Below are 20,119 nucleotides of genomic sequence, written 5' to 3' on the forward strand. Positions count from 1 at the left end.
CGCAATGACGTCAGCGCTAAGCTCCGCCCTACCCCTCCGGCGCTCCTTGCCCGGCGACCGGTCACTCGCGTCTCTCGCTCCATTCAGGCTTGATGGTGGGCGGTAGCTGGTATCGGTAGCGGGCGCTGGTAGATGGCATTTAGAGCAGATGGCGCTGGTGGCGGGGCTCGAGTGTGGCCGAGCGCAAGCCTCTGCCTGGGCCTGAATTGACCTTAGCATTACGAGTGAATGAGGAGTACCTTCCATAATCGTTTGGCGTCAAAATACCTTAGTAATAAAAGTTTCGGCAGGTTCTGAAACATAGGATTGCCAGAATACCTATTGTCAACGAAAGTTGACGCATTTAAAAATTATCGCAAAAAGAGGGGTCTCAAGGGGTTTGACGTTCATAGTAGGTCATCTAAAACATTGCATTTTTATAGGCTAGCTGATTTTTATTTTCGTGAAATTTCTTTGACTGTATTTTCGGTAAAACTTTCTCATTTCATGATCTCATGTAATATGGACAGTGGACACATAAACAATCGGTGCACACAACAGTATTACATACACACAGACACACACAGACATACAAACACATATCACTGACCTTGACCTAACTTGATCTGAAATGACCACAGCCAGTAAAAACCTAGTCGGATACCTAGTGTGATAAAGAGCTATTCTAGCTGGCTTGACACCACAAACGGCAACGTCGTCGGTATATGATGGGCACAGCTCGTAATATTCCAACGGTGGCCCCAAACAGCAACATTTTTTATTTTGGCCTGACATGGAAGGTCAATGATTGACCTAGCGAGTTAAAATTGGGTACCATTGGATTCATCTCTTCCCAAAGAATTTGTTGGTCTATTCCGCGAAGCTCTATCTCCAGCAGGAGCGAAATGGCGCGGGGGGGGGGTGGCACCCCATGTGCGTTCTAGGATGGGATAATGACATGGTGCGGGCGAGGGTTAAGCACAGGTCAGGCCTCAGGGCAAGGTCAGGATCAAGGTCAGGTAAATAAGACAGGAACATATCCCTGCAGTAAGGTCAAAGTCGGCATTCGTGGCTTATAGCCATCTTCATGTAAGTATATTTTGGCTGTAAAGCTCGATGGCGACATCCAGTTTATCATGCGTCTACGTTTTTAGTTGAAAGGGATAAATAAGAAAAAGATAAAGCGGAGGTCCCCGGTGGCTGTTCAGCCGCCGTGAGCAATGACCGCCGAACATTGTTCGCTGACGGAAGAGTGACGGGGATGGACAGAGGGAGCTGTGACGGAGAGGAGCCGAGGGGGTGACCGAGGGGTGACCCAGGGGAGGGACAGAGGGGGTGGCGGAGGGGACAGAGTGGGCGGGGCCACACGCCGGGCCGAGCTGACGAGTCTGGGTCGGTTTGAACGGTCGGTTGTCGGCTGCAGCGGGGCCAGCGGTCAACAGGCGCCTCTCGCACTGTCAGAGCTGGGAATACAGTGCACACGTGCTGTATACCGTGAGCACAGAGACGGGTTCCGTCATGGGCAGCGGTAACCTCCACTGGCCGGTGGTGCTGCTCGGTGTGGCTGTGGGTTTTCTGGCGGCACCGCGGGCACTATCTGCTGCCGGACTCGGTAAGTGGAAACGGTAACTGGGATGGTAACTGGGACGGTAACTGGGATGGTAACTGGGACGGTAACTGAGGCCGACTGTCAGCACGACAGTGCACCTGTGTGTATGTGTGCAAAGACTCGCTAACTTTGCTCAACCGTGAAATAGAAGTCTGATTGCAAGGAATACAGCCTGCGTAATTTTTTTACTTTTATGGTAGGTAAAGGTAGGTGTGCTTTCTGGTGTCATTTCAAATGCACTTTAAAGGGAGATTATGACCTTTTTCCACAAAATCTGAGTTAGGACCATTTTCTGACAAAACACAACAAGTTATAATGTAAATTAAAACCATTTTGCTCAATTCGGTACCTTGCCGCAAATATCTCAACTTGAAGTCACGTTAGCGGGGAGCGCTGAAAATGACCGTTGAATAAGTACTTGCGTCACTTTTTGGTACTTGCATGTAATTTTGTAAAATGAGCGTATTCATTACATTTGATCTTCATCACATCTAGTTAGTTAATGGTCGTCTATAGTGCCTTCAAAAGATATTCATGGTTTGGGGGTGGTTTATGTCTAAATTTACCAGAGCCTATTTTAAGGGAATTTGACTGGGGGGGGGGCAACCTGGAAAATTGTCTTTAATAATCCATTAACCCTCGCCCGTATTGGTGTTTCCAGTAGCGAGCGTATAGGGGGGGGGGGGGTCCGTTGGACCCTCCCCCTTGCCGTTTCGCCCCTGATCGAGCTAGAGCTTCGCGGAAAAAACGACCGTGTTGCCCGTGATAAAAGGAAGCCGATTATACCCAATTTTAAGGTCCTAGGTCATCGGTTGACCTTCCAGGTCAGGTCATTGACCCAAAAGTCGGGAAAATCGGGACCTGTTAGAGCGTCGTAAAGAGTGGCTGCAATGGTTTTTCGGGGTGCTGATCACGAATATCATGTTAGTTATGATCATAGATCAGTGGTCGGCAAGTCCTCCGGGGTCGTGCCCCCTTTTTTGGCGCAAGGCAGCGCCATTACCCCTACCTGCCAGACCCCATTGGTGATATAACCAAGTTTAGTGAAATTCCATACTTTTCCGCGACTCTTTGGGTACCATATCTGCGAGAAACCATAGCCCCCCCCCCCCTGCGGTTTCTTGCAAATATTTCAAAAACGTTGAGCGCCACCATTTTGTCACATTTTGTCATACATCTTTTTCTGCACATGTTGTGAAAATTTCATGTTGTGAAAATTTCAGACCAAAGTCTCTCAAAGTCAGGTCACCAGATCACGTCAAGTGACCTCACCTCAGTAAAGACTGTAACGCCTGTTGTAGCTACACAGAGTGACAGATCTCTTTCAAACTTTCAGGAATTGATAAAGGCAACAGCATGTACAAAATTTGTATCTCGGAGATTTAATGTCTGTGACCAAAGGTCAGCTCACTTTCACGCCCTCTCTCGTTATCAATAGGAGATGTCGCAAAGTCAATGGTAAAAATTGAAAGACGCCTCTTTTGGACGAGTGTCATTCCTAACACTGTGAAGCACTGAACCACAAGTAAACATGACCACTGAACCGGAAAACTACACCCGCAACCCCGCAGGCCGCAACCCAACCCTGAGGTCATTTCAGGTCGTGAACGGTATCATAGTTTTTCGCTAATAACTTTTGATAAAAGCATGCCAGAGCGATGAAAATGCCTTAGATGTGTTTAGCTCGACGACACGGATCACCTGATGTGCAACAAGACCTTCGATGCTTCTCGACGGGAGGAGCACGATGCTGATAAAAGTGCGCTCTTGCAAGTTCTGAGTGAAACGCTATTGAAGAAAAACTAGCAGCAAACAACGTACATTTTATCAGCAAACAACGTACATATTAGCAGTTTTTGTCTCCTGAAGGCTAAATCGTTATTCATCAGGTTAAATCTGGCTGGGGGCGTCATCAGAAAGAACGGAATTGCTAATTGAGCTAATTGAGTATCGAATGCGTTTTTCCACAGCGCTCTAACTCTATCCTTTCCTGAGCTATATGCCAGTTTGTCGAAAATTGTCAAAGGTTGGCCTGGAAATTGGCGAAATTTTACGTTCGATGACCTCTGGTGAGCTGACCTTTGACTTGACCTAAAAAGTGACTATAGTTTTCCTTCATCATTTCTTACTCTCTTTCGAACGCCGACTACGGCGTTTCGCTAGTGATCCAGGAGCCAAGTTAGTAAGGGTTGTTCAACCTCCACCTCCAGCAGGGTGTGGATACCCAGGAGCCCCATCGGGGCGCGGGTTAACCCCCATACGCATAGGGGTAGCGGGTATTTTTCGGGAATAGAATAGATCACGTTAAAAGGGTGGGATTACGAAAAACGTACCCTCGAGCCGATCATCTTTATCTGTCCTGAAAATGGCATGACCTTAACCCGAATAACCGTTGATTTGTGAGATCTGTCTTGAGATCATGGCAGGCCACAAAATCTCACTTCAAGAAGTTACAGCAAGAGCCGATTTACTCGGGACTTGTCATTGACCTCTGGAAGGTCACCAAATGACCAAGAACCTTTAAATTGGGTAGCAGCGGCTGCCTATCTTCATGGGCAGCACGCTCAATTTTTCTGCAAAGCTCCAGCTCAGAGGCCGAAATGCTCGGGTCAGGGTGCAATGGACAACTCCTCTCCAGTCTCCCTTGCGTTAGTGACTGTGAAAACGCCAATAGGCGAGCGCCAGTTCATACATGACAGTTACTTTTGCGCGACTGTGCGGAATGGTGAGCAGCTATGTACAGCCCACCGCTAAAGTAATTTAGGGTTTTACCAATCTCAACGGTTGGCTTTGACTGGCGATTGTTTAATGCGGAGTGATCGAAAAGAAGATGTCAATAGCTAAAGTTGCAGCTGCAAGGGTGACGATACATATAAGCTACATTCAAAGTTTCATTGTAGTCTGGCTAATCGTTCCTAAGCTTCAGAAGCAGAACATACCCATGACTGAAACCCCACATTACTTCTGCTGTGGACTGTACATACATGAAAATTGGCATGCGCCAGCTAATCAGTTCATGTTTTGTTCGTTTGCCCTCGACTAATCTTTGAATCCTGGGGCACAACAATTGCGATGTCTGTCCCATCAAGGGAGCCATTAATTCTAAAAAAGATGAGGCTTTCTCAGAGGCCCTCATTACCCCCCGCCGAAGGGCGCCATTACCCCCAAAGGGGGCATGCCCCACCATTTGCCGACCCCTGTCATAGATGATGTCTTCATGCATTTAGGCCAGGTCAGGTCAGGTCAGGTCAACCAGTAAGGGTTTTTCCGGGTATTCGTAGTAGGTGGCAACCGCCTCTGACAGCTTCGTAACATGTTACGAAGGCACCAAAACTACTTCGTAAATGGTCAAATGGTTGCTTAATTCGAATTCAGCTCCAAAAACTAGCCTAGAAAGTAGAAACATATAAAACTCGAAAATGTGAACCGAGGTCATCAAAGGTAAATGATCTGACCTGACCTTCCGGTGATCTTGACACCCACCCTAATGCATGGGAGCTACATCATATCCCATGTTTGAACGTTTGAAACCACGAAAAGACTGCAAACGCGCGGCTAATGCGAGGCGACATACGCCGAATCGCGACCTCGGCCAAACATGGTGCCATGGTGCTAGGCCGCCGGTGCATCTGAAAGAACTGTGGTGCCCCTGACAAGCCTGAAGTTCCAACGACAGGCCCGTGGTGCCCCTGACAGGCCCATGATGCCTTTGCGAGGCCGGTGGTGTCCACGTGAGGCCAGTGGTGCCCCGGCCTGGGCCCTGACAGGACTGTGGTGCTCCTGACAAGCCTGGAGTGTCCCCGACAGGCACGTGGTGCCACTAACAGGCCCAAGGTGTCCCAGTCCCTGCGAGGCCGGTGGTGTCCCTGCCAGGCATGTGGTGTCCATACTAGGCCTCTGGTGCCCCTGACAGGTCCGTGGCGCCCTTGCTAGGCCTATGGTGCCTCTGGCAGGCCTATGGTGCCCCTGGCGGGCCTGTGGTGGTACCCCTGACAGGCCCAAGGTGGTGCCCCTGCGAGGCCGGTGGGGCCCCTGGCAGGTCTGTGGTGCCCCTGGCAGACCTATGGTGCTCTTGCTAGGTTGATGGTGCTCCCAACAGGCCTGTGGTGCCCCTGACAGGCCGGTGGTGCCCCTGGCAAGCCTGTGGTGTCCCCGGGCCCCAAGAGGGTGGGGGGTCATGACCCATATGACCCACCCTTAGATACGCCACTGGTCATTTACAGACTGACTCATTTGACATCCATTGCAAAACAAGTCACAGTAGTTACGTAGTATGTTTGTCACCCTGTTCCTTTATGCCCATTTTTATAGTGGGCAAATCTCGACGACTAGGGGGGCAATTCTGTTGAGTGCGGGGGCATTTGCCCCCCCCCCAGTTAACATGTTAAAATAGGCCCTGAAATTTACGCAACTATTTTTCCTGTTCATCATCTGTCGCCATATGCTGCTATTTTAGTAGCAACGACTCAATTTTGAATCGGTCCCGCCGACTGCACAATAAAAGAAGATAGATACAACACTTTTGCGGCATCACTGAAAAACTTATGCAGTACTGTTATCAAAATTCTCATAACACCGTTCGACAAACCTGAAGTCTTTTTGAAATAAATATGCTTGTATTTTTCGCTTCAGGCTCTGAGGCCAAAATAATGAATTTCGTAGTCGCAATCGCAAGATTTGGCTGCGTTTCTGGCGCATGCCGTTCATTTGTGGCGCAAAATAATACTTGGAAACAAAGAAGAGTAGGCACTCTGTACCCCCGAATTAGAATCTAATTAATTCTAAACCGAATTAACTCTAATTCAAATTAGAATCCTTACAACCAAGCAACGACAAGGCGATAACATAAACAAAAACCCAAGCGTCGCTGTTTGAAACAAAAGCGCCATATACTGCGACATTTTTTTATAGAGAAGGACAACGCATTTCGGTGGGTGTTACAAGTACTGCAAGTACTGCTTCTTTTTTGCAAAAATAAAAACCTTTTTCACATACGAAAATGTGCTAGGAAATTTTCATATTTTATAGAAACTACAGTAGAAATAGTATAGATGTCGAGTAATTTTTATTTAAGAAACAAGAAAGCTCATTATCTCCCTTTAAAGACGTTTTTACACATCATTTCATTTTGAACGTTAGCGTCAACTTTTCAAAAACATAATTTAGTTATGTCATTGCATACCAAAATAAATTATTCGAACATCTTATACTGTGACATGGCTTATATACTCATACAGCTTTAGAAAATATGTTTCTTTAGCGATGTTTCAATAGTTTTGTGTATCAATAGTTATAGGTTATGTTTGTGCAATTCACACGTACCTACCTACATATTTGGCTCCTTTGATGCTTTAACGACATCAATATTCTTTCTTATACTATACCTATACGCAAAACGATTAATTGGCGCTAGGCTTATCTGTACGAGTAGAACAGTTTTTGATCTTATCGCTTTCTTGCCATATAGCCATGCATTGTTGTCACATTTCATAATAACATATCGACTCAAAGAACTAACGCCGCTGGCTATATTTCAGATCGTTTTGTCCAAGGTACATCGGTCAAAGCTTCTGACTTTTCCAATGACGTAAGTACTTACATACCCAAAAGCGTTGGTTTGCTATTCTATTTGGCCTTATAGCAGCGGCTCGAGGTGAATAGAATTTCTAAAGATGGGCATTTGATTTGTTATCCGCGTTAAAATTGAAACGGATGGATTTAGAGGCAACATGCAAAAGTTTCCTAAGTAGATTTTGCATGAAAACGACCGCCAACCATTATCGTGAATTGTCAACTGTTAGATGCAACTAACAGCGAGTTTTGTTCAGTATTCAACGTACCTATTTCACAATTCAGCATTGCCTATATAGAAACTGCTGTTGCTCATATGCATGAATGATGAAACACTGTATAGAGCCTGTTATCTAAAAATTTTGCCACATGCACTATGCACATTACCTGAACTGCTATCGGGTCCCCGAAAGTTCCGTCCGCTGACCGCTGGCTCCCCCGCTCCCCGCTTCAGGACGACCCGGCCCCGTCTCGAGGGGGACGGCTGACGCCAGCCGGGGACCATCCGTTCGGCGGCCGGCAGACGCAGGCCATTTACGAAGGTCAACCGGCCACCCACGACCCCGACGTGCCCTACGGCCAACGCCAGCGCTCCAAGTGGCCCTGGATGGTAAGGGCACTTACATCCGCAGCCGGCAGCGGGCCGGCTACGTTCAGAGGTGGGCAGGCTTCACAGTGCACCATATGAGAACATGAAAGACCTTCTCTCCAGCTCCCGGTTGACATCAGCCCTGTTCTGTCTGGGCAGGCTTTGCTGCGAGCCCAGAGGAAAATGGTCTTCATGGAGAACATATGCGGGGGTTCGGTGATCGACTCCCGACACATTCTGACGGCCGCCCACTGCATGGATGAACACGCCATGAAACGGTCAGTAGCCTATCAATTACAGAGGAATCCACTTAATAAATCCTCGGATAATAAATCCAACCGCTTATTGTGGCCACTTGAGCTGTTCGCAGATTTTTCTTATAGAAGCCCATTGTCAATAAACCCGCTTAATAAATCCAGATACTCCCCTCAACTCGCGCCCCACTGCCACTGGGGTCTGCGTATAACGCGTCCCACTGGGGGGGGGGGGGGGCTCTTCATAGCCTCCCTCCTAACTCCAAAACTACTGGGCCGATCATCAAAATTCAAACGGCGTCTGATAGCCCCGGAAAAACTGTAGAACGAAGCCTAATTTCATTGACCTCGAGGTCACTGATGACGTCACAGGTCAGGTCAAAGTAAAAATTATTAGCATTTTGACTTGTTCACATTTTTGGCTCTGGCCGCCATCTTACAAGTCAGATGAGGTTCATTTTTGGTTTACACACTCGTGAACAGATGCTTTAGATACCCTAAGGGTACCAAACTTTTACTTTGATTTTCAGGTCAGGGTCAGGTCATCACAAGTCACGGATATATTATATCATGCGTCGGTCACGTGACACATGTTTTATGGTTCATTTAGGCCATAGATTTCGAATGTGAGGTCGTTTGTGTCAATCGAGGTCATTTTTAGTTGAATTTAGCTAAGGTCAGGTCACTTTCAGGTAAAAAAAGGTCAAATTTTGAAGTTTTTTTTCAACAAAACAGGTGTTTATAAGATGCAGTTTAACCCTCGCCGGCCGAGGGGGGGGGGCGGGTGCCGCCCCCCCATAGGGTTTTTTCGCGATAGCTCCGAACACGCTGGCGATAGAGAGCTGAAACTTGGCATACCTGACCTTTGATCCAAGCCGGATCTTTTGACACCAACCGCATTTTTGGGTCAGGTCAGGTCACTGACCTATGACGTCATAAGTGAACCTCTGCACGGTCTTCAGATGTCGCAACTTCGCAACGCCCTCACTGCCAGAGGAGATGTCACAGGGAAATGAAACTTGCAGGATCTAGTATCCATTATGAGTCCCACAACTTGTATATCTCGGATTTTTCCTAAAGGTCATATGAGGTCAGGTCATTTTCGTGACCTCACCATTATAAGTCAATGGGGAAAAATTCAAACTGCTATTCTGGCGCCGGGAACGATCTCCAACTATCTCAAGCACACATAATCGTGATTTGATACACTCCTTGCAAGGTTAGATGCGTCACTTTTGCAATGTTGACCTTGCGTGACGTCATTTATGACGTCATCAAGGTCAAATTAGTTTTTCGTCAATAACTCTTGATCAAATTGAGCTAGCGAGTCGGGAAAGGCACCAATGGACTCAGGAAGGCCTGCCGAATCGAATGATATGCGACATGACCTCTTTCGACCAACTTCGTGACCTGGGGGTGCTGACCTGACCTTGACCTGAGGTCAACACCCCAAGTTGACCTGACCCGGACAAAAAGTATATCATTCGACGCGCCTGAGCGAGGCGAACACGATGCTGCCAAAATCGGCGCTCTGCGGCCGTTTTTTGCGAAGTTATTCACCAAAAACTGAACCGTACCCTGGGGCACTTGACCTGACCTCAGAGGTCACCGGTTGACCTAGGACCTTAAAATCGGGTACCAATCTCTGCGTCTCGTAACGGCGCACACGCTCGTTTTTTCCGCGACGCGCTAGCTCCACCAGGGGCGAAACGGCGAGGGGGGGGGGTCGTACCCGCCCCCCCCCCTCGGCCGGGGCGTATGTAAAAAACCAATAGGTCCGGCGAGGGTTAAGCTCAGGAGCACGATGGTGCTATTTATATTGGTGTACGTTGTGAAATGCGTACTGAAAAATCGATTTGAAAAAAAAATTATAATTGTAAATTTTCTGACACTTTTGAGTCAGTGACACTTTGGCAAAGGGACACTATATATTGCCAACGGGCTTTTCTACATACATGACCAGTGCCTAGGACATCGCCTCTCAATTATCCAATGTCAGTGCGAGCTCACATTTAAATAAGATCCAGATTATAGATCCTGTATTCACCGTTATGAACTTATGGGAGAGTCTAGAGATCGTGAGCCTGTTATCCATTATTGAGGTACCTACTCATAAGCCGCTATGAAAATGGTTCATAAAGTTCAGATCGATTGCCTGTTATGGATATCATGTGGCTTTAATTATGATGTTGCAGGGACTCCCTTCTGGTCCGACTGGGGGAGTATGATACATCCACCTTCATGGAAGGAAACCACACAGAATATGACGTCGAGCGCATTATATTGCACCCAAACTATAAAGTAAGTCTAAGTAGCGGTTCGACCGATAAGATCAAATAAGGGACAAACCCTTAGAAAACACGTCTTATTTATTTATTGCTATGAAAGCTACATCTGTGTAAAGAAATACGTTATGTTCTCGAAGCGAGCTATGTTTCTGTTTACGGTGTGGTCTTCTGACCTCTCTGTGTTTCCTGCCCGGCGGCGTAGCCCCATGTGGTGAACTACGACATCGCGCTGCTGCGTCTCAGCCGGGAGATCGCCTTCTCTTCGTCGGTGTGCACCATTCCGCTGCCGGACGGTCCCACTGGAGACCTGGCTGGAAAGACGGTCACCGTCGCCGGCTGGGGCATCACCGAACGAAGCCGCAACTCAGTAGGTGGGTCACAGTGCAAGGGCGGGGTGGAGGTGGGGGGGAGGAGGGGGGTGCTCAACACTCAGACGCTGGTCCGTCATGGGTCCGTCAACCAGTCTGGTATATTCTTTCGAAACCAGTGGCCGACTTCATAAAAGGTCGTAACCACTAACAGTTTTATAAAGCAACTTGCGGATGGAACCAAATGACGTTTTTTACCCGCTCTCCACTGGTGGAGGTGGGGGGTAGGGGGGGGGGTTACGCTAGCCTCTCGTAAAGCTTTTTCTGTAATATCTTATAAACCACTTTAGCCGTTTCAACACGGAACCTTTATATCTTCGGCTGCACCAATTTGACACACCTTGTGACCTGCTAAAAATTGGGTATGCTACGGTAGGTCGGCTGGAAATTTCCTTTTTGTTCAGCACATTTTGATGCCAGACATTGAACTACGGCAATCGCTTGCAAGAACTCGGCTTTTAAGCCTGTAGGTAGAGCGTCTATGAGCCATAGGCTATGCCGGCCGGCGTATGCCCACTATCAGTGCGGTGACCGGCTGCCCTACCTCCCCAGACATGAGCAACGTACTGAGGGTGCTCAACATGACGGTGACCGGCTGCCCTTACCTCCCCAGACACGAGCAACGTACTGAGGGTACTCAACATGACGGCAGTCAGTGTCGATGACTGCCACGATAGGATCCAGCGGTATCTGACTGGTGGAGCAGTACCCAAGCCGCCGCTGGATACATTCACCAACTTCGACGGCGGCTTCAGGAGAGGCGAAAAACTCTGCGTCGATTACAAGTCAAATGGCCAGGGCGTTTGCGATGTAAGTGGTAGTAGGCACGAAGCATGAGTTTTGTCTTTTTTTTTTTAGTAATACGCCCTCTGTCTTCACGCCTGTTAGTGTATCTATGCATTCGTCTGTCTGTATGGTCTGGTCTGGTCTGTCTGTATGTCTGTTGGTCTGTCGGTCTGTCGGTCTGTCAGTCTGTCTTCTGTCGGTCTGTCGGTCTGCCTCTCTCTCTCTCTCTCTCTCTCTCTCTCTCTCTCTCTCTCTCTCTCTCTCTCTCTCTCTCTCTCTCTCTCTCTCTCTCTGTCATCCCTTTTCTCAATCTCTCTCCTCTGATATTCACTTTTGATGCGGGATATTTGGATGTTTCGTTCAGGGCCGCGGAGTCGATGAATAAGGTGACTCCGACTCCGACTCCGACTCCAGCTTCAAAAATCGACTCCGATTCCGACTCCAGCTTCAAAAATCGACTCCGACTCCGACTCCAGCTACTTTTTTTCTTAACCCGTGCATGACTGGGGGGGGGGGCTCTACAGAGCCTCCCTCCCGTATTTCGGCAATATCTTCAAAACCACTCATCGTATGGACACGAAATTTGCGGTACCTTCAGCGGCATCAGTTTGACACCTTGCGTAAAAATTTCAACCTTCTAGCCACCATAGGTCGGCCTAAAATGACGTCATAGTGACGTCACCTTGGCCGATTTCTATGCAAAATATTGAACTACGGTAATCACTCTCAAGACCTCAGTTTTTAAGCTTTTTAATTTCTTAATTCTTTGCATGAGTGGACTTAGAGTAAATATGTCTATCAAACTACCATCTTGAATGTTTTCAAATTTTGAAAGTTGTGAAAAATATACATATACAACACCAAAAATGTTTTTTTTCAAAAAGTTTTTGACTTTTCGAAAAACAAACGGAATATATCACTGTAATAAAACACCCGTCGATGACCTACTCTAGAAAGTTTTAGCCCAATATCTTAAAAACTGGCCAAATTATAAGCATTACCTATAGTAAAAATTTCACAATTACCTAGGTATAGATTCTCAAATAATTTCTAAGTGCGTTTTTGACATCGTACAACAGTGTAAATAGCACCATCGTGTTCCTTAGCTCAAACTGCATCTGATAGGTACTTTTTTGTTGAAAACATTCGTTTTTAAAATTTGACCTTTGTTGACCTGACGGCTGAATGATCTTCATTTTGGATCTTTCTGAACCACGGGACATCAATTAAATGCCAATTCATTAACTTTTTTGAAGGTGGGAGGGTCGGCTTTAACTTCAACTCCGGAGCCGGAGTCGGTAAGATTTTGGTGACTCCGACTCCGGGCGGAACTGTCGACTCCGACCGACTCCAACTCCGACTCCGACTCCGACTCCGCAGCCCTGGTTTCGTTTCTGTAGCTATTGCTATGACGTACCGTTGCTGATTTCTAACCATTACGACACGATGACCTCTGTGTGACGGCCTGTCGCTGCCGTTGTACCACACTCCGGCAGGGCGACTCCGGGAGCCCGCTGCTGGAGTTTGGCCAGTTCCGGGTGGTCGGCATCGTCTCCACCACCATCGGTCCCTGTGCCCTCTCCATTATGCCGGAGCTGTACACCAGAGTCAGCACCTACCTGGACTGGATCAAAAACGCCACCACCATACCGGGCCAGGAGACAAAGACGCACCACTGCCAGAACCCCTTCGTCGCGGCCGACTAATGCAGACACACCGGCAAACCGGAAACTGACATGGGTACCAGCGATGGCCGATCTGGCGTCAAAGCTCTCAACGCCAATTCCAAGAGCACCATGCTTATTCTGAAATGTACGCTCAGTTTATGCACTGGGTTATGGACGAAAATAAAGAGCAACTGCGTATATCCACGCCTCCTGTTTTTCTCTGTTCGCGAAGGAATGTTCAGCCCTGGTCTCGGATGACTGGCAGATAGCTCAGTCATCATTTTACCTGTTTCGGGACGGCCGTCACCATGCACCCATGGGCTCTGAATGTCTTCCACCCGCAGGCTAGGACAACTCCCGCTCCTTTCTAGCGGCATACAGTGTGCGACCCCTACCGGTTTACCTGACCTGACCTGACCTGACCTGACCTGACCTGACCTGACCTGACCCGACCTGGTCTAAACGCTTAACCTTCGCCCCAGTGGGGGGGGGGCATATGTTACCACCCTGTCGCGTTTTTTTCGTATAAATAAAAAACCGCGGCGCGTAGCGCCGCGCCGCTTGGGGTAGCTTTTAGTACATCAATTTTGGACAATGTGTGAAATTTTTTACCCCAGGTCATGACAGGTCAGGTCACCAGGTCAAGTTAACTAACCAAGCCTAAAAAAGTTTGCTATCATGTCCAGCCTGCAGTGTTTGTCAGAGAGGTTTTTAACTTGGTGGATTACATGATGTTATGGGTGCCTACAATTTGTATATCTCGGATTTTTTATATGCGTGACCTAAGGTCAGGTCAGTGGCGTGACCTTTCCATTATAAGTCAATGGAGAAAAACGAAAATGCCTCTAGATCCGTGTGTACGCATAGGAACAGTCCAAATATTTCAGGATTATAATGATTTGGACCACCCGTGACGACCAAGGTGTCTCTTTTGCTGATAGCCTCTTGAAAGGTCATCCGAGGTCATTTGGGGCTACAAACAGTTTTTTGCCAATAACTCTCGATTGGAAAGAGATAGGACGCTGGGGTTGGCCTCATTGTGTTTGGCTTGCCGAGACGCATCGACTGATATGCAACATGACCTTTTCCGATCAGGTCATGACCAGGAACATGATTCTGGCATTAGAAATGACCTAGCTTTTTTTTAGTCAAAAGTTATTGTCGAAAAACACTTTTCGTAAAAACAGCTATTTTTGGAGTTTTTGCCCTCTGGAGGCTAAACCGTTGACCTGAGGTCATTTTGTATGATAACCTTATCAAAAGAAGAGTTCAAAAGCTATCGATTGCTTTTCCGGCAGCGTTTTTCTAGCTATCATAGTTCCTGAGATAATGGCATGTTTTCTGAAAAATGTAATGACAATTAGCAAATTTTGACCTTTGATGACCTCTGGTGACCCTAATATTGCTCTAAGATGAAAAATGACCAAATACTTTCAAACGTACGCATCAAGAGCTATCGACTGCTTTTTACCGCGTCTTTCTAGCCGTCTTAGTTTTTGAGTTAGAGGTGGGTGGTAACATATGCCCCCCCCCCCCCCCACTAGGGCGAAGTTGGCTGAGACCGCCACTGGGGCGCGGGTTAACGACATCATCTGTGATCAAAACCAACACGATACTCGTGATCAGCACCCCGGAAAACCCCGTAGCAGCCACGCTTTACGACTTTCTAACAGGTCCCGATATTCCCGATTTTTGGGTCATTGACCTGACCTGGAAGGTCAGCCGATGACCTAGGACCTTAAAATTGGGTTTCATTGGCTTCGTATCGTGACGGGCAACACGCTCGTTTTTCCGCGAAGCTCTAGCTCCATCAGGGGCCAAACGCGAGGGGGGGGGGGGGGATCGCACCAACTTGTGCCGTCAAAGGACTCAAAATGGCCTGTGCTGGCGAGGCTTAAAAATTCGAAGTAAAAGTTCGGTACCCTCAGGGTATTTAACCCTCGCACGACCAGGCCATTTCTCATAACACGAACGACCAGGGGGGGGGGAGGTTGTTACGACCCCCCCCTGGCGTTTCGAAACGGAAGGTCGTAGAGCTTAGCGGAAAAAACCAACGGATTGCTCTCAACGAGATCTCGCGATTGGTGGTATATTTTTTGGTCCTAGGTCAACATTTGACCTACTTTTGACCGGTCAAAGGTCAAATTTTCGGAAAAATAGACTTTTTTTCAACTTTCCGCGGCGATTGCGGCAAAACGGTGGGAGATATCGACTTGAAACCTTCACTATCGTGTTCCTTGATCAATTCTCTATCGTTTGGTATGTATTTCGTTTCCCTAGCTCTAAAAATGGCGCGTTGGGAGCGCCGGAAGTCGGCAAGGTCACAGTCGGCGGCAGAAATTCGAAAAATCAAAATTTAAATTTTTGAAATCTGATTGTATTTTTGGATTTGGAAGGTCCATTTGCTCCTTATAGAAGCTAATATTGCTGCATATTCCCATTGAGGTGACAAGAATTAGCAAAATAGTGGTTCGGGCGCTTTTCAAAAATAGTACCGGACGCTGTTCCTCTTATGACGTCATAACTCCGTGACCTGACCTGACCCGGTCAATTTTCTTGCACCACACGATAGCCAATGCTTGCCCCAACATGCATGGGAAGTTTCATCATGATCCATCAAACAATGTGGGTATCACCGGCAGAAAACCTAGGGATTCGGCGCACACGTTTGGTAACTGTCGGCCGGAGGCTGTACCTCTTATGACGTCATAACTCCGTGACCTGACATGACCCTATCAATTTTTTTCGGCAAAAGATGCGCAAAGGTTGCCCCAGAGGGTATTGAAAATTTCAGCCCGCTACGACAAGCCGTTTAGCGTGCACTTCGAAAAAACCTCAGGGGGGGGGTTGATACAACCCCCCCCTAGGCGTTCTAGGGTTAACCCTCGCACGACCAGGCCATTTCTCATAACACGAACGACCAGGGGGGGGGGGTTGTTACGACCCCCCCCCCTGGCGTTTCGAAACGGAAGGTCGTAGAGCTTAGCGGAAAAAACCAACGGATTGCTCTCAACGAGATCTCGCGATTGGTGGTATATTTTTTGGTCCTAGGTCAACATTTGACCTACTTATGACCGGTCAAAGGTTAAATTTTCCGAAAAAATCAAACTTTTTTCAACTTTCCGCGGCGATTGCGGCAAAACGGTGGGAGATATCGACTTGAAACCTTCACTATCGTGTTCCTTGATCAATTCTCTATCGTTTGGTATGTATTTCGTTTCCCTAGCTCTAAAAATGGCGCGTTGGGAGCGCCGGAAGTCGGCAAGGTCACAGTCGGCGGCAGAAATTCGAAAAATCAAAATTTAAATTTTTGAAATCTGATTGTATTTTTGGATTTGGGAGGTCCATTTGCTCCCTATAGAAGCTAATATTGCTGCATATTCCCATTGAGGTGACAACCCAGCTAACAGGAAACGTTACTACAACGTTGTCACAACGTCGTGTTTCGGTAAGTTGCGAAATTACGTTTTAATTACGTTGTAGCAACGTTCTGAACGTTGTGAAGCCATGGTTTGGTCCGAAAGTCGTGGTAAAACGTCGTGACAACGTTTTATTGGTACGTTGCAGCAACCGCGCACTTGCAGCATTCTATTTTGATAATGCATGGTGACATATATGGCCATATAATGCATTTCCTTTGACTTTCAATGCGCATATTAAGCTTTCATCGTTAAATTTGACATATTTTAACACTTGGACTGTTCACGTTGTCAGCTGGTGGTCGCCAACACGTTGTTAAAACGGTTTTTCACAACCTTGACATTATAGGTACTGAATAATTAGCGGTGTTTTTACAAGTAAATTCTGATACCTTTCTCTCTCTATCTCTCTTTAACCCTCGCCCTGGCAGGGCATTTTTCATAACACGGCCTGGCAGGGGGGGTCGATGCGACCCCCCCTCGCGATTGGCTCCTATGGCACCTAGAAACACCAAATTTGGTAGGTAGGTGGGCCCCCTGGAGTTCTCGCCCCTGTGCAAATTTGGTTGCTCTAGGTCAATATTTAGGGGGGTTTTGGGGGGTATAAATGTAAAAATTTCGCTAAAAACAGGTCAAAAGTTTTTCGCTTATAACTTTTGATCTAATTAAGATAGAGCAAAAAGAAAAGCACCAGTGAACTCAGCACGTCAAGGCGCGTCGAATGATATACTTTTTAGCTTGCTTAAGTGTACCTAAAGTTTTTCTTAAATTTTAAGTAAACTTAAATTAATAAATTAAGTTAAAGTTAACCAAATTGCATCATATCGCATATCATTCGATTCGGCTGATCACCACGAACACAATGATACCATTTTTGAAGCTCTAGCGTCATTATGTGCCAAGTTATTGGCAAAAACGTCATTTGACCTCAGTTGACCTCATTTGACCTGACCCATGGATAAATACACCAAACAAAGAAGCACCAAGTGACCTGCTGTTAAGTATACTGTGGTTTGAAAGCACAAAAGTGATAAAACGAAGCGGATATCTCCAGTATTTTCCGAATTTAGTATTTTCCCATAGGCTTAACATTACGACGTAATGACCTCTAACTGACCTCAGGTCAGTGACCTCAAAAAACCCGAACTATATGTTATACAACTTGGTGAACTTAGCACATCCTGAAAGTTTGAAGGAAATCAGTGCAAAACTGTGAGTTGGACAGGTGCAAAAAGAAAATTGAAATTTGACCATGACCTTGTACCGGTTTTTCTGACCTGGTGACCTGACCCAAGGTCACCCGGACCTGAAATTTTCAGGTCATATGTAAAAAGGTTGCCCCATAGGCTGTGCCAAATTTGGCGGCGCTGCGCGCAGCCGTTTTTACGCTATCTTCGAAAAACCTTAGGGGGGGGGTCGCATCGACCCCCCCCCCTGCCAGGGCGAGGGTTAATATATATATATATATATATATATATATATATATATATATATATATATATATATATATATATATATATATATATATATATATATATATATATATATATATATATATATATATATATATATATATATATATTTGTGCCGCTACTAGATAGTACGTAGAGGGCCTGTTGTAGCCCGCTCCAGCACCGTTTTCGCCAAATGTTTACTCTGTGGCTAAAGAATATAGTCGGATCGCTAAGGCAGTTTATCGCATTATTCCGTTTCGAAACAGTTCGCTATAGTACTTAGAAACGTCAGATCGAGGGCTCTTGTCAGGTATTCAGGTGCCTGCCTGACAAGTAGGCTGTGCCGCAGAGCACGGGTGTACTGCGGGCTGCCTGATGACTGTGTTGTTTACGCCCAATGCCTGTACTGACGATGGTACAGCATTTTAATCAAAATCCTTAGTGGCTGCCTGACAAGTAGGCTGTGCCGCAGAGCACGGGTGTACTGCGGGCTGTCTGTCGACTGTGTGATTTGCGCCCGTTGACTGTACCGACGATGGTGCGGTAAATTAATGATATATCCACCGTATTTTATTGCGGATGCATAGGGCTAGGTGGGGTAGTTTGCACCTGGTGGATACAGCCGAAATTGAATTTCCAGGAAACCGGAGGACCATGCTTGTTTCTGCTCGTTGTGTGTAGATGTGTATTTTGCGATTCGCCTTGTTTTGTCTTTGCTGCGCCAGAAGCAGATATGGCTTGCCAGAGTTAACTTCTGAGGCAGACTTTAGCAATAAAAAGTCGAAACGTCACTTATTAGTTTGTTCGCTATATTTAATCTGGCATAAGTTTGTTGCATATATATATATATATATATATATATATATATATATATATATATAAATATATATATATATATAACATGTGCAAATTGCAAAGCGTCATTGGCATGTTTTGCAACATCACAGGCAGAGCTACAGGCTTGCAACTATCCCTATGTAAACGCGGCTGTTATCCGCGGCTGCCAGCAAGCCACGCGGGCCGCCACTCAGGCGAACGGTGGCTCGCGCCCTGACCTCGCCTGAGGGGCCGTGACGTCAGTGTCACCGGCCGGCGTTCAGAGCCAGCCGGCCGAGCCGCAGTGTACGCGGCGCGAGCGAGCAGCGAGGGCCGGCGGCGGGCGCGGCTGAGATAGCTGGAAGATAAAGATAGCGCCAGTTGTCTGCGTTTGAGGCGATTGTTGCTTTGACTGGTAATTACCATTTACGAGTAGCATTTGCAAGATTGTGCCTTGAAATATCGTGCGGTCTAGGCTATAGTTCATTGTAGCTCTAGCCTCTAAGGTGTTGACATGTTTGATCTAGCCTGTCGCACTGTTACGGAAAGTGGTGCAGGTATTTTTGTGATTTTTTCATGAATTGAATGTCTGATTTTCCCTCATGTCTTCCCGCAGACGTCCTGCAACTCGTCAGCGCGCCTTGTGGCAGGCCTACTGTCGGCAATGCGGTAGCGAAGTGGCTGTCCGGAAGCTGCGACCGGAACGGGGGGTGCGCAGACCGTCTAGTCAAGCACTGCCAGCTGCCTAGGGACATCGAGGCCGCAAATGAGCCGATGCCTAACGGTCCGCCGAGTGATCCTCCCAGCGAGGGTTAGTGAAGAAGTGAAATTCCACCAGTTCTGGAGTGCTAGCGGCTAGCGCCAGAGCCGGTAGAACCCAATTCCGTCCCACGCCCCCATGGGGGCGCCCCTGGGCCCCATGCCCATCACCGATGCCGCCGCTGTCGTTTTTTTTTTTGTAAATTGACCTGTGTGATGTATTGAAATATACACTTCTTACATGCCTTTTTACAAGTCTAGAGAACGGGAAGAGAGCGTCGGAAACACATTCTGAGTATGTTGCGAACACGTTGAGAGGACGTTGCGAAAATGTTTAGGACGTTTACTCAGGGTCGCAGGGACGGCAATACGAAGTAGCGACAACGTGGTGCGTACGTGACAAAAACGTCGCAGAGACGTTGCCAAAGCGTTCTATACTCCTTGTAGTCACGTTGCGGAAACGTGGTGACAACGTTCCAGAAACACTGTTGGTACGTTACAGAAAACATTTCATAACGTTGGCGGGACGTTGTAAGAACAGTTTTGGGACGTCACGGCCA

The 20,119-nt window shown here is 47.1% G+C and overlaps 1 protein-coding gene across 1 annotated transcript; it reads left to right on the forward strand.

The window, feature by feature from the left end:
- Positions 1 to 1,327: 1,327 nt before the first annotated feature.
- Positions 1,328 to 13,317, forward strand: LOC122374729 (trypsin I-P1-like). The gene is made up of 8 exons (XM_043353658.1): positions 1,328 to 1,591; positions 7,126 to 7,175; positions 7,614 to 7,769; positions 7,908 to 8,026; positions 10,198 to 10,303; positions 10,493 to 10,661; positions 11,272 to 11,468; positions 12,941 to 13,317. The coding sequence occupies exons 1-8, from the start codon at positions 1,498 to 1,500 to the stop codon at positions 13,148 to 13,150; spliced, it is 1,101 nt and encodes a 366-aa protein (XP_043209593.1). The 5' UTR covers positions 1,328 to 1,497; the 3' UTR covers positions 13,151 to 13,317.
- The last annotated feature ends 6,802 nt before the right edge of the window (positions 13,318 to 20,119 follow it).

This window comes from Amphibalanus amphitrite, unplaced genomic scaffold (assembly GCF_019059575.1).
Source record: "Amphibalanus amphitrite isolate SeventyFive unplaced genomic scaffold, NRLGWU_Aamphi_draft 000040F_arrow, whole genome shotgun sequence".
NCBI classification, from domain to species: domain Eukaryota; kingdom Metazoa; phylum Arthropoda; class Thecostraca; order Balanomorpha; family Balanidae; genus Amphibalanus; species Amphibalanus amphitrite.

Coding starts and splice junctions, on each gene's coding strand:
- LOC122374729 (XM_043353658.1), top strand. CDS start 1,498: ATGGGCAGCGGTAACCTCCACTGGCCGGTGGTGCTGCTCGGTGTGGCT. Junction 7,176..7,613: donor CTTCTGACTTTTCCAATGAC/GTAAGTACTTAC, acceptor TCCCCGCTTCAG/GACGACCCGGCCCCGTCTCG. Junction 8,027..10,197: donor GATGAACACGCCATGAAACG/GTCAGTAGCCTA, acceptor ATGATGTTGCAG/GGACTCCCTTCTGGTCCGAC.